Below are 13,549 nucleotides of genomic sequence, written 5' to 3'. Positions count from 1 at the left end.
CATGCCATTAGACGCTTTGTTGTAATCCGATTGCAAGCTGATTCGTCGACGAAAACAAGCTGCTCAGGACGAAAATTCTCGGCTATAAACATTTGGTAGCGATCGCGGTTGTCTTCATTGCATTCAAGTGCAGCCCTAGACACCTAGAAGAGAAGGTCAGTATGAAATTCATAGTAGTGAAACATTACATACATGTTTGTGCGTGAGGCCATGTCGTTGCAGTGTTTGTCCAATAGTTATCTCAGAGACTTCAACTCCCCTCGCCTTGTGTAGCGCATGTTGCAATTCCAACAAGAAGATGTCTGGAGTGCACTCAATACATGACAACAGATACTGAGCAGGTCAGGGAAATTGAACACTACTGGCCTATTTTACTTACTAATACATCTGCTGCACTGAGCAGATGAGGACGTCCGCTTTCCAAGGGCCTTCTGACAACAGAGCCTGTGAGATGAGAGAGCCGAAGAACTCGGTTGATAGTTCGGCGGCTCGTGTTAGTGACTTGTGCTATGGCCTTGGGTGTCATTTGGGCAGACATAGTGACCCATTGTTGCTTCATGGCTGCTGGAATGTGGCAGCAGTTTCTAACCATAGTGAGAATGGTGTCCGAATGGTGAAGACTGTCGAATGAGAAAGCTGCGCAGTCCAGTGCCATTCTGGGGTATCTCACCGACAAAGTATTGTAATAGGCAGGACCCTGTTATTTGGCTGGCTCCACAACTAAACAAAAGTGGTGAATGAACAAAAATGAATTCTGGCCTATCGATTTGAAGGTAGCTGGAAAGCTGAGAAAATTCAGGGTCTGACTAATACTCTGCAAAATATGGTCACGTTGAGTCACACCTCAGCATAGCACTGGCACAGTCAAATTTGACTCTCCACAGCTCCTCCTATCCACTGTCACATTTTCATACATGTTGTCAATTCTTCCTCTATAGCAGCATCAGTAAATTCACACATTGCTTAATCTCACTTGTTTCATAAATCAAAACTTATTTACACTTTAATCTCACTTATTTCGCTTGATGAACTTGGGCCCTGGACTTTGTAAGTAAATGAGTGACACACAAGAGCGCAAGTTGAAGAGCATTTGACAAGTTGACACAAGCACCAAAAATTTGACAAGTACTATACTAGTACATATGCTGAGACGGCTTGTACTACTAAGAGCCTTCCCTCCATTGAATGAGCCATTGGACTCAGTCATCATGGAGGTCCATTTATGACCGTTGATGAGGGACTAAAGGACCGTATGTTACGCACTCAAATAGGTCTGTTATGCGGAGCCCTAAGAGGGGCGTTGTCTGCTAATGTTCGTGACGTAACTGGAAGGGTCCGGTATAGCGAGTGAGACTGGCGACGTCGAGTTGGCAGATATCACAGACGCGCGTGTCACATGACTTCTAAGACGGCTGTCCGTGAAGTCACTGAAGTCAAAGAAAGGACAGTCTTGTTCTAACGATGACCGTTGATCGAGGTAGACTTAGATGCAACGAGCACCTAAGAAAGTCATACTAGAGACAAGAGCTGAGAGGCTCTTGAAGGAAGTAGTTTCGAGGGAAGATTGAGTAGATTCAAGTTAGGGAATCTGATACAAGATGACCGACTACTTATACTAAGTGGAAAGGGTTGAGGGCTGGGTTACCGTACTGTAGGTAAGGGTAAAGGGGAAACGGAAAGGGTATAGGTACATTGGCAACACAGCCTGATTAGTGATGAGAGGTCGAATGCAGAATGAGACCGATGAACGTTGGACCGGGCCAATGGTAAAGTTACAATGCATAGCAGGTGCGAGTCAAGGGAGACGAGAAGGGAAAGCCACATTGGTGGCATGAGTCCGGACGAGTCAAGGTGCCAAGGCACGTGCACACGTTGGTGCGGTATCAGAGATAAGGCGGATGATGGGATGGAGACGAGGGATGGGAACGGTCCCGAGGATCCAGTCAACAGATATCCGGTAGAGGAGTACGACCCGGTAGATGGTGAGGATGAGGATGAAGGGAAAATGATAGGGGGGCCACGTGACCAATGTTACTTGTAACACTGTAGAACCAACTCGATATCTGCTCATTTTCATTGATGACTGTGAGCATGAGAAAGTTTTGGCGGCTCAAAAAGTCAGGTCAGTGGTACATTCAGCACAATATCTACTACACAACTTACTATCTTGATCGTTCAAACACTATGAGCCTCGCGAACATGGTATGGACCCATATGTGGTTGCAAACAGATGCTAATGTGGTCGATAGCATTTGGTTTAGTCCAGAGAGCATCTGTGACAGATAGTAGATACTAATCTCTACTATACGTGAGGGAGGTGCAGCGAGGCGAATTGGCCAGGAGGTGAAGGGCGAGGAATGCCTAGAAATGGACAGATTTGGTTTGGAAGGGATTGAGGGCAATATTCAGTTGCTTGGATGAAGAGATGCTCGAGAGCATCCACGAGGCGTAAAGTTGGGTGCCAGTGGACTGGTAGGAAAGTATAGGTAAGTTCATATATCTTTGGTCGATGAACAGCTAACTCACCTAGTACATTGATGTTAGGATGTCCTTAAATGAAAGAAATGAATGAGAAGGAGCTTGTGGGACTGGGACGGATCAGGAGTAGATGGCTGTGGTTGTTGTGTTAGGATGTCCTTAAATACAAGAACAAATGAAAAGGAACTTGCGGGACTGGGACAGATCAGGAGTAGATGGCTGTGGTTGTTGTACTAGGATGTCCTGAAATACAAGAACAAATGATAAGAAACTTGCGGGACTGGGATGGATAGAGGTGAGACAATACAAGAGGTGGGATGATACAGGAGAACTTGCGGGACTGGGATGGATAGAGATGGGACAATACAAGAGGTGGGACAATATGAGAGGTGGGGTGATATGAGAGAACTTGCGGGACTGGGACAGATAGAAGTGGGATGATGCAAGAGGTGAGATGATGCAAGGGGTGCAACAATGTGGGAGGGGTGAAAGGTCATCCATAGCGGTTAAGACACTATCTCGAAGGCATGATGGTCAGCATATTTGTTGACATAAAATGAGCCGAATGTGTCATATGAATGGTAGAAATTGATAGATTCAGAAATGAACTCGGAGCTGTACATAGGGATCAGGTGTGCTGCACAGTAGACTGTGTCGATGTGGATGACAGCAAGGTTCTGGGAGCCATCTTCATGAACACTTGGTTGCACCATTCACATGCCGGTAACTTCATCTGCACAGTCACCAACTTTGTTGAACCACTGGATGAGAGCACAAGGATACTTGGTCCTGTTGTGGTTAAATGAGAAGAAACACAGGACTCTCACAACGTCAAGTCCTCGCATTCCTTCAAGATTTGGATTAGTGTTGACGAACACGCAATCATTGCATGCATAAAGGTTCCGCCAGAGTAAACATGCGTGAATGTGTTTGTGGCGCATGCCACTGATCCCGCTCGGATCACTGGGCGCATAGAAGGTTGCAGCTGCAGAATTAAAGACCTTGAGGCAACCTTGATACCGAGGACAAGTAGTGGCTGGGACGTCTTCAGGGTCCTGGGGACAATTTGGGTAGAGTTAGGAGAACAAGAAGTATTGAATGAGGCGTCGCAAATACAGAACACCAACTTCACCTGCTAAGGCGATTACTGTCTGTGCCCGTTTTTGTTCTGTATGATAAAATTGGGAGCATCAAGATTGAATATTGTAGTTGCACTTACAATGAGTCTTGGCAAGTGTTACATGAGTGAGTGCAGTTGGACCATCAACTATTTTGTTGTCATCAATATCATTGCCTGGTTGTGGTTGGATGGCAGGGGCACCTGGTTGCAGGTGGACAATAGGAACCTCTGGTTCATTCTCATCTATCATGACTGTATGTGCAGTTGAGCATGGGAGAATGACAAATCACATGGTGAAAACTTACCAAGATCATCCATAGCATTTGATAGTACAGTGCCAGTGAGCATCCCTTGTGCACCAAAGTCTACACGTGATGCTGCAAGTTTGTCAAGGTGTTGATTGGACATGAGCATCTGACCAAGAGCATTGTGCTTGCTGGACCATCGCCAAGGCTCTTTTACTGCTTTGATATGCTTTGATTCTGTTATTGAGGAGCATAATCCATTCGGGGAACCAAAAAGTCGGATCATATCTGCATAATGGGACATCGAGTGCTGGCGGGGGAGTGAGAGAGTAGAAATGACACCTAAGTCAAGAAATATCTGGTGGTAGTGGTGAAAACAAGTTAGTGCATCCTGAATCTGATTCAAGGTATCTTGTTAAGACCGTGCACAAAGGGTAGGACTGATTCCGAGGGGCTTGGCTTCAGCTTGTGCGCTGCGCCCCTTACCCGAGTATGTGCCCTTAATTTCAGAATGATGTCCGAAGCGCGGGAAAGTTCGGAAGGACTTTCCGGACGAGTGCGGGAAACTTCCGGAGAAACTTCCGGAAATTACGATGAGGTTTCGTCCTGATACGGATACGTGTAATGGCTACTTAGGACAAGTCCTAAGTAGAAGCAAACAGAGGAAAGGCTGCAAGGACAAAGTCCGAAGCAGAATAGGTCCGGAGGACCGCGGGAAAGTTTCGGACGAACGTCCGGAAACTTCGGAGGATCGGATAAGCGGAGCTCTGGCCTAGGGAATTTCTCCCTAGGCCCGAGATGGATATTGACTAAGTCGATAGACTAGAACTGATATGAGGACTTAGAGTGAGATCTAGTGCGAGGACTAATATGATATTCAGACTGAGGAACTACAGGACATATACAAGAGTTTATATACTAAGGAAATAACGGAAAGATCAGTAAGCAAGCGTCCGAGGCTATGTATGAAGCATAAGCAAAGTTATCAAGTGCGAGTCGGAAATGAAGCATAGGTTAACGGATCAGTAAGCATACCGGTAGTAAGTATAACCGAGATACCGAGGACAAGGAATACCGAATAGAGGAATAGGCTGTGTTAACGTTATATGCACAGGAATTGAATTAGGAAGCTTATCGTATATCGGATCAGATCAGATCGGACCAGATCGGACCGGATGTCCGGATGAGACACGTGGATATATGGGATATGACATTAGGGTGATGGGACAAAGGATGACTGATGCAGGCTAGCTGAGGTATGGAGGTAAAGGGATGTGGATGTGGATGTGGATGTGCAGAGGTGCAGGGATCCGGATGGATAGAGGACTGGAGACATGGATAGGGCGTCCGAAGGTCCGGATGAGGCGTGGGAATATTGTCGGATGTAAGTCCGGAATACGGGATATGACATATCTTCAGTAATGACATTGTGCCGCACAAGATAACAGAATTCTAAGAGCATGTGAAAACAATGTACAATATCTTCGTGTACATGGCCTTCGATAGCTGGAATAAACACCTTCATGAGAACCTTGGAATCGTCACCTGTCCATTGCTTGAAGTCGTGACCTTGAGGGAATCATTGTAGACCAGAGAACGATGCTACAGCTGCAATTCTAATTGACATTACAGATTGAAATCAAGCGAATGACTAAAGTGACATACCTGTGATCTATGTCACTCATGATTTCTTCTGGCTGTCTGGTCCCATGGATATGCTTGAGGTACTTGAATACCCAGTCAACGAGATGGTCCTTGAAAGCACCTTTGATAAGTTGATGGAGAATATCAGGCAACAACAATTCATATATGTCAGCTCGGGGAAAGTCATTTGTGAATGGCTACATATGTAGAAAAATTAGTCTTTGAGTCAAGAGCAACAGGTTCTTCTACTCACAATGAGATTGCCAATTATACCAAATTCATCCCATAATATGTCCCACTGTAGTTCTTGTATAACTAAATCTGCATGCTCACGACACCAGTATAAACCACCACCATCGAGGTTTGTTTGGATCACAAGACATCTGTAAATATTATTAGTACAAGTTGACACTGGTTGTAGAATTAAATACCCACTTTGGGCACCAGTTTCAGACAATACAACCTAATACCACCTGTTCCTTGTAGTTCTCTATGTAGGGTTACCATATATGACATGTTGAAAATGACCGTCTCCACAATGCACAACCTCATACTAGGTCATTACAGGCTTCGAGCTTTGGAGAATCGTGGATAATGAGGAGTAGTACAGTTGGCGGCAAAACATCTAAAACACCTCATTGTTAGCATTCTTCTTGTCAGCTGTGACGTAGCTCAGATTAGGCTTCATAAGATTTGAAACATCAAAACACATACTTTTGGGTATAGCGAGGAAGCCAATGATAACAAGAGCATCGTGGTGGGCACGTCACACGTTGTTGTGTACATTGCTGATTGAGGCATAGAGAGGGTAGTACTCGTTGTTACCTGTACCTACAGAAACGGTGGTCTTGTCACTGCCAAGAATAATTGGGACAGATGCAGATCCACGAGTGTCCAGATCATTTGATATCTCGTCCTTGGAATGTTAGATGTCCCTACCAGTGATAATAAATGGAAGACATACTGCCTGTTGCCATGCCCAGTCTACAGACATAAAGTCTTTCCATTGGTGTTTGTCATCTGATACGTCGTACTCACGGAATGACACATAGTCAATTTCATCCTTGCAGGTAGGGTTGGCTAATATGTTTTGTGCCATCACACGAGGGTCCCTAAACCAGACATCATACTCTTTGTCCATCCATGGCGGGACAACCTCAGGGTGTTCTCCTGTGTGTTTAACTGAAAAACACTGCCAGGGGACATCACCAAGTTGTGTCACATCTATGACACTGTATAAATCCTTGTGATCGGCAAATGAAGGTGAATTGTGGTGTTTTGCGAGTAGTGAAGCCATTAAGTTGCATAGGAAATCTAAATTTTTCATAGACATATGGCATTTTTTGAATGCGAACTCTGCCATCTCAAATTCAATTCTATTATGATATGGGCTCCAGTCATCGGGAGCCTTTAGTGGTGTGGGAGTTGGAGGGGTGCCAGGCGGCAGAAATGCACTGTCAGCTGTGCATGGTCGTCCTAAGTGTAGACAAGTCACAAAGAGTACTGATGGAATATAAGGAACTTACTGTTTAACATTGAATGATATGTATGATAGTAACACTCACTCATGTCAGTGAATTCTGCATCAGCACCATCTGGATCCTCCTGAATTGGATCAGGACCTAGGGGAGGTGATGATGGCTGTGGTGGCAAGAAATCAGGAGGGGGTGGTGAGAAATTTTGAGGGTGGAGCGGTGGCTGGGGTGGTGGGGAGAGATCCTGATGGGGCGGTTCTGGAGTAGGTACACAATCATAATCTGGGTGGAGCGAATGCATGTGTTGAGTGCAACCTGACTGGTTTCAAAACCACCACGTGCAGCCTAGACCTAGGCATAGAAGGCGAAGTTGGTTGTGATCACGCCAGTGGAGAGGCATGTGAGATGGAGTTCGGGCTATTCAACGAATAGAAAATAGCAGATTTTGATGGACTTGGACGTGGCTAAAACAGATTCCAAAGGCCCCAAACATATTCAAGATTTGGGGCACACCGGTGTAGAGACTCATGCCTCACATTGTGTGATATGGCAGTTTTCACTAGGGAGTACATGACACGAACTTGTAGCATCACTCTGCATGCTTTCCGCAGCTATTCCCATATGAGGCGCAGCTTTCCCGCACAACGCGCAACATGCGCACACACTTCCCGTGCTTCATGATGTATATGCACACGCGCTTTCCCGCGCTTGAGCGCCCTATAGCGCCAGCCATCCAGATGCATCCATCCACTGTCCACCAAGTTCTCTAGTGTGTATATTTCCATTTCTCTCATTTGCATATCGTTCCACCTTTATTTTTATCATGGACCCTTACTTACATATATCTTTACATACCTTACTCGCTAGCGCTTCGGCTCCGCATGACAGCGCTTAGGCGCCATACATAAGTGCTAGTAGTACATACCAGAAAGTAGTTTAGCAACCCCCATGTTCATACTACACAACTGAGCTTAGTTGGAATCACTCCCTAGAAAGAAGCACTATCATCTCATATCTCTATATACACGCGCGCACGTTCCCGCGCCTTGCGCGCACCTGCGCTTTCCCGCGCTTCGCATCAGCCAACCAGTAGCGCCTTCAGCACCTACTTCTAGATCCTTGCTGCACTCGCTTCCCCTTTAGGGTCGAACACACTTGTCGTGTCAAGTATAGCAGACTAGGCAACACATGACCTTACAACATTTATAGATACAGTCAGGAGCATCATTTGTTCTTCTCAGTATCGTTGAACCTTCAACTGGAGCCCACCACGAGGGGAACAGTCAGCAAGATCTAGTTCTACACACCTTTGCACTTAGCGCCATTTAGTGCATATAGGTCAATCTCTTTGCATTTTCACAAGCTAACCATTTTTAGTCGCGCATTCTCGCGCCTCGTGCGCGCGCCTTTCCCACGCTTCAATGCCTTATAAAATGCCCATCCATGGCACGACAAACATGCCCAAATTGACGGCACTACAGACAACCTCGCCAATTTCATTGACGCATATGAGCAGCTCGCTGATGAAGCAGGACTCCAAGGGCTCGACCGCATCAAAGGTATTATTCGCTACCTTGAATGCGATGATCAAGAACTATGGGGAGGCATGCCTGAAGTGGCAGTAGATGATTATGTTGCATTCATGGCAGAAGTTAAGGTAATGTATCCTGGATGGGATGGTAAAAGACGCTACGCGCTCGCGGATCTACGTGCCATCGTGCGCGAATACGCTAACAAACTGATGCCCTCTTGCACAGAACTAAGCAATTACTTGTGCGCATTCAGGAAGGTTATGCAGCCACTTATGGATGAAGACCGTATTGGGAAGGCCGAACACGACCGCTTATTCATGGAAGGAATCCCTAGAGATGCACAGGCGCAAATTCGCTTGCGCCTTATGATCAAATTCCCCGACCACTATCCACACGACCCATATCTGTTTATGGACATCTTTGCAGCTGCACAGTTCCTATTACCTGCGCGCACTTTTCCCGCGCCAAGCGTGCCAGTTAGCATGCCCGTGGTAGTGCCAATTGCGAACTTAGTCACAGCGATCACGCCAGCGCAAGCACCGGTGCAAGCCATGGTAACTAAGCGCAAAGATCAATACCACATGAGCCGCTGTAGGAATACAACTCAGAGTGGGGCTATACAAAGATGGCTCCAAACTGATATCTTTATGTTGTGGTCTTGCACTGCCTAGTCTGCTATACTTGGTGAGACAAGTGCGTTCGATCCAGGGGTCTGCGGTCTGGGAATAGTTTTGGGGGTCAGTGAGTGATGTGGGGTCAATAGTCCAAGCGCGGTGTAGAGACTCATGCCTCTCATGGTGTGATATGGCACTTTTCACTAGGGAGTTCATTGCACGAACTTGCAGCACCATTCTGTGTGCTATCTGCAGCTATCCCTATATGAGGCGCAGCTTTCCCGCGCAACGCACGCCATGCGCGCACCATTCCCGCGCTTCGTGATGTATATACGCGCGCGCTTTCCCGCGCTTGAGCGCCCTATAGCGCCAGCCATCCGGAAGCATCCATCCACTGTCCACCAAGTTCTCTAGTGCGTATGTTTCCATTTCTCTTATCTGTGTATCGTTCCACCTTTATTTTTATCATGGACCCTTACTTACATATAGCTTTACATACCTTACTCGGTAGCGCTTCGGCTCCGCATGACAGCGCTTAGGCGCCGCATATAAGCGCCAGCATTACATACTATTAGGAACTGGGGAACTTTCCACTTTACCTCCCACTTACCCACTTACTACCTAGCAGACCACTTAAGCAAAACTCACACTTACTCTCACTTGTTTCCGCTCACGCGCGTACCTTCGCTTTCCCGCGCCTCGCGCGCACCTGCGCGCTTTCTCGCGCTTCGCATCAGCCGACCAGTAGCGCCTTCAGCGCGCACTACTAGATCCTTGCTGCACTCGCTTCCCCTTTAGGGTCGAACGCACTTGTCGTCTCAAGTATAGCAGACTAGGCAACGCGCGACCTTACAACATTTACAGATACAGTCTGGAGCATCATTAGTTCCTCTCGGTATTGTTGTTTCTACAGCGGGAAACAATGTCCGAAGGTATAATTACGATGTCCAATGCAAAAGCGTCGGGTCCGATGTTTTTGGGGTTTCGGGTTATCGGGTTCGGGTTCGGGTTCGGGGTATTGGAAACTAATAGTAATGTGATAGCGAGTGTTGGGAAAGCGAGAGGTGTGCACAATAATAACAATGATGGATATGGGCGGTGAAGGAACGATGATATTTGCAATGTCAACTAAGAACTACGAAATATCGGGTTTGACCCCTAAGCGTCAGAGAACGGCTCTCCTCTACTTGGATCCTAATGATGCTATGGGGAGTCCAATATTTATGTAGATACGTAGAAGTCCGGAATCATATAGGCGAAAGTAGTAGCGCAATATTTTCGGGTCCAATGTCCTATGTAATAAGACATGAGGTGCTGCGGACATGTAATAATGTGGTCTACAATGTTAGCGATGTGAAAACAAGTAACTACGCACCTAGTGGGGCTAGCAAAATGACACAGGACATAGGTAGGACGAGTGTGCATGATATCCGATAGTCCGATGTGATGTCCAATAGTCCGATGTCCAATGTCCAATGTCCGAAGTGCGAAGTGCGATGTCCGTATAAATGATGAAGGAAAATATTCGTAAGTGCGAAGTAGTATTTCGGATAACACAGTCAAAGTGATACTAGGGGCGCAGAGTACCATCTGACTTGACTTCTTCGTGCAACTTTTGACTGTCTTTCTTCGGGTTTTTGGGTTTTTCGTGGTTTTCTACATAGATATAAGGGTGCGCACACGATGCGCAGTCCGAAGATGAAATGCTATGTAAATAGGGGTTATTAGCGCGCTTTCGGGTCCGAAATGTCTGTGTACTATTAGTTTCTAAGTGCGGACATATGAGGATTGGGTTATTGAGATATGAAACACCGGCCTAAACCCAGGGTAAAACATGCGATGCTGGTATGTGCGAACTATGAACATATGTGCGTGTTTTTCAGGTATTGTGTAACCCGAAATTTTGGGGTTTCGGACTATAGCTTTTTCCTAAGGTAAAGACATCGTTGGCTTTCATACTGGTAAAATGCGATCTGGGAGTGCGATGGATGAGGGTATTGAAAGCATTGGTAAACCGGATGATAATTTTGGACATTTTGGGTCTGATGCGACGGGTGACGGGAGGATGAAACTATGACGGGAAACTGCGGGTGAACAGGGTATATCTTCGGAATGATGGGAGAATGTGTTTCAGGTGTTTCGGGTATTGACGTGCGGACTTTCGGGTGCGACAATTCAAAATGATACCTAGACCAAGTGATATAACCAGTGAGTAATAAGATGAATGCTGCGGCGTGGACAAGATGGTCAGTGCTATCTGAAGAAGGTAAAACGAGTTCGTGATCTAAAGCTCCAATATCAATGTCCAAAATTTCAGACAAATCTTCGGCCGACGTTTCAGGTATTTCGGGTCCGTCGTCTCCTAGATGTGTTAGCTCTGTTTCTATGACTTCTGGTGTTAGTATCTCCGTATAAATGACTTTGACAAATGAATCCAATTGTTCCGATGGTAGCTGAACATGTCCGAAGGTCAAGTCCAAAATTTCGGAGACTCGGACTTCCTCTGGGGCGTTGGATGTTGCATTAAAATCTTCGGATGCAGATACTTCTACTTCATGAGCAATGAGTTCTTGCACGGGCGTGTCTTCATGACTTTCTGATTGAAGCGTCCAAACTTCATAATCTTCAGATTCATCGGGTCCGTCGGGTCCGGATATCTCAGACTTCGGAGGGTCGGGTCGGACATACTTATCTATGCCTTGTTCTGGATAACACCACAAAATTTCGTTAGCAAAGTCTAACCAAGATGTTCCTTTGGCTTTGGGGCATCCTGCCCATAGCGATTTATCTGTGGACCAGTTATACTTAATAGCATACTGAATGAGCTGAATGTCCGACAAATTGAGCTTTTGTCCAAGTTGATCTATGGTTTGCAAATATGCAAAAACTCTGCAAGTGTCGTCGGTGAATCTTGGAGCTGATTGTTCTGTCCTGAATGGCATGCCAAAGGCGTCGGGCATGATGTGCAAAGCGCGGGAAAAACTGCGGGTCCGAAGCGCGGGTATGTTGGGTCCGAAATGCGGGTTCATCGGGAAAACCTAAAAATCAAAATCACTTAATTAAAACTAAACCAGATGGACCCCTCACGGTGGGCTCCAGTTGTGTGTGAGGAATGATAGCTAGATGAGAAGGGGTGAAAGGGTGAAGTGGGGTAAAACTCAAATAGACCTCTGGATGCGAGTATAGATTCGGCCCAAGGGGATTGCTACTGAGAACGATTCCTCTAAATAAAATGTGAGGGGAAACTTTGGAAACTAGTAAAAGTAACTAAAAGTGGAAGGAGCGCAAGAATTTGCGCCGATGCGATGCGAGTGTGAGTGAGCTGCCGAAAGCGCATTACGATGCGCAGCCATATAGCCGAGGGTTTGATGAGACGCAGAAGCGCACGGCTGAGTCAAAGGATAAACATGTAGGCGATGCGGCGCAGCGATGGAGCGAGGAGACAATTCAACAATAGAAACAGTAAATGGGATGCGAACTTTTAACACGGCCATAAGAGATGCGCATGCGGTAGTATGCCGGAGGTTTAGATATTCAGTCAAAGTGTTGCGTGCGAGTTGGTGATAATTTTTGATGCGGAAAGAGATACTACCTGCAAATTTGTAAGTACTAAGTATATATGAGAGCGCGCAAAGCGCTGTTCGGAGCCAAGTAGGTAGCAGTAGTATTTAAACAGGGTCCCTAACACAAGTAATGAGAATATAAATGAGATAGCGTCAGAAATAATTTTAGTCTAATGCAGATTGGGATAAGTACGCACCAATGGACCGGCAGAGGACATGGATAGGACAGGGGAAGGACGCGCGACGGAACCGAAGGGAAGTGGATGTGAGCCGAAGCACGCATGAGTCGCGGCCATCAGCCAATAACGGAAATGGTGCACGCCATGTTAGCTATAACGCGCGCTGTGCGAGGACCTAAGGGACACTGAAAAAATGACCTCTATGAGGCTACAAGGACTCCAAGTCCTATATTGTTTTGACTTGCACAAACCGCTATACTTGCTACCTAGACAAAACCCTTGCTATAACCGACCCTCAGACCCTGTCTTTTGGTCATGGACTGCTCCATTCTCACTTTGCCATACTGAAACCTGTCAAAACTGCTATGAAACACTCGTTATTCTGTCCAAACCGAACTCTTTCTTACTGCCATTAATTCACTCTCTCGTACTTTCACACTAGCCACCTGTCAGGCTCAATGCCACTCCCTTCTGCATCTGTCACATCCTAATTGTTTCGGTCAAACTATCAAACTAACTGAGGACCCTTGCCATTATGCACTTATATACAGCTCATGTACTTTTGTATCAGAATGCCAGAAGGTCTCAAACATATCAGTCTCAAAATGTCTCATCCACGTCATAACATTTGTGCTCATTTTTTATCTAAAAACTCATCCTTGTTCACTTTCCCCTTTGAACTCAAACATCAGCCTTACA

The 13,549-nt window shown here is 46.1% G+C and overlaps 3 protein-coding genes across 3 annotated transcripts; all 3 read right to left on the bottom strand.

Annotated features, from left to right (window-relative positions):
* Positions 1–219: 219 nt before the first annotated feature.
* HD556DRAFT_1193177 (uncharacterized protein) lies at positions 220–574 on the bottom strand (the record flags this gene model as incomplete). The annotated part of the gene is made up of 2 exons (XM_041296227.1): positions 220–333; positions 380–574. Coding segments are annotated over 2 exons (309 nt in total), but the record flags the coding sequence as incomplete, so codon positions are not given.
* Positions 575–6,253: 5,679 nt separating this feature from the next.
* HD556DRAFT_1445545 (uncharacterized protein) lies at positions 6,254–7,263 on the bottom strand (the record flags this gene model as incomplete). The annotated part of the gene is made up of 3 exons (XM_041306954.1): positions 6,254–6,403; positions 6,452–6,963; positions 7,014–7,263. The coding sequence occupies 3 exons, from the start codon at positions 7,261–7,263 to the stop codon at positions 6,254–6,256; spliced, it is 912 nt and encodes a 303-aa protein (XP_041157931.1).
* Positions 7,264–11,024: 3,761 nt separating this feature from the next.
* HD556DRAFT_1537450 (uncharacterized protein) lies at positions 11,025–12,068 on the bottom strand (the record flags this gene model as incomplete). Its single annotated transcript, XM_041309660.1, has 1 exon — positions 11,025–12,068. The coding sequence occupies one exon, from the start codon at positions 12,066–12,068 to the stop codon at positions 11,025–11,027; it is 1,044 nt and encodes a 347-aa protein (XP_041157930.1).
* Between the last annotated feature and the right edge of the window lie 1,481 nt (positions 12,069–13,549).

This window comes from Suillus plorans, assembly GCF_016647745.1.
Source record: "Suillus plorans strain S12 chromosome Unknown HD556scaffold_45, whole genome shotgun sequence".
Classification (NCBI taxonomy): domain Eukaryota; kingdom Fungi; phylum Basidiomycota; class Agaricomycetes; order Boletales; family Suillaceae; genus Suillus; species Suillus plorans.
Note: the sequence above shows the minus strand (reverse complement) of the source record. Positions and strands in the feature narration are given on the sequence as shown.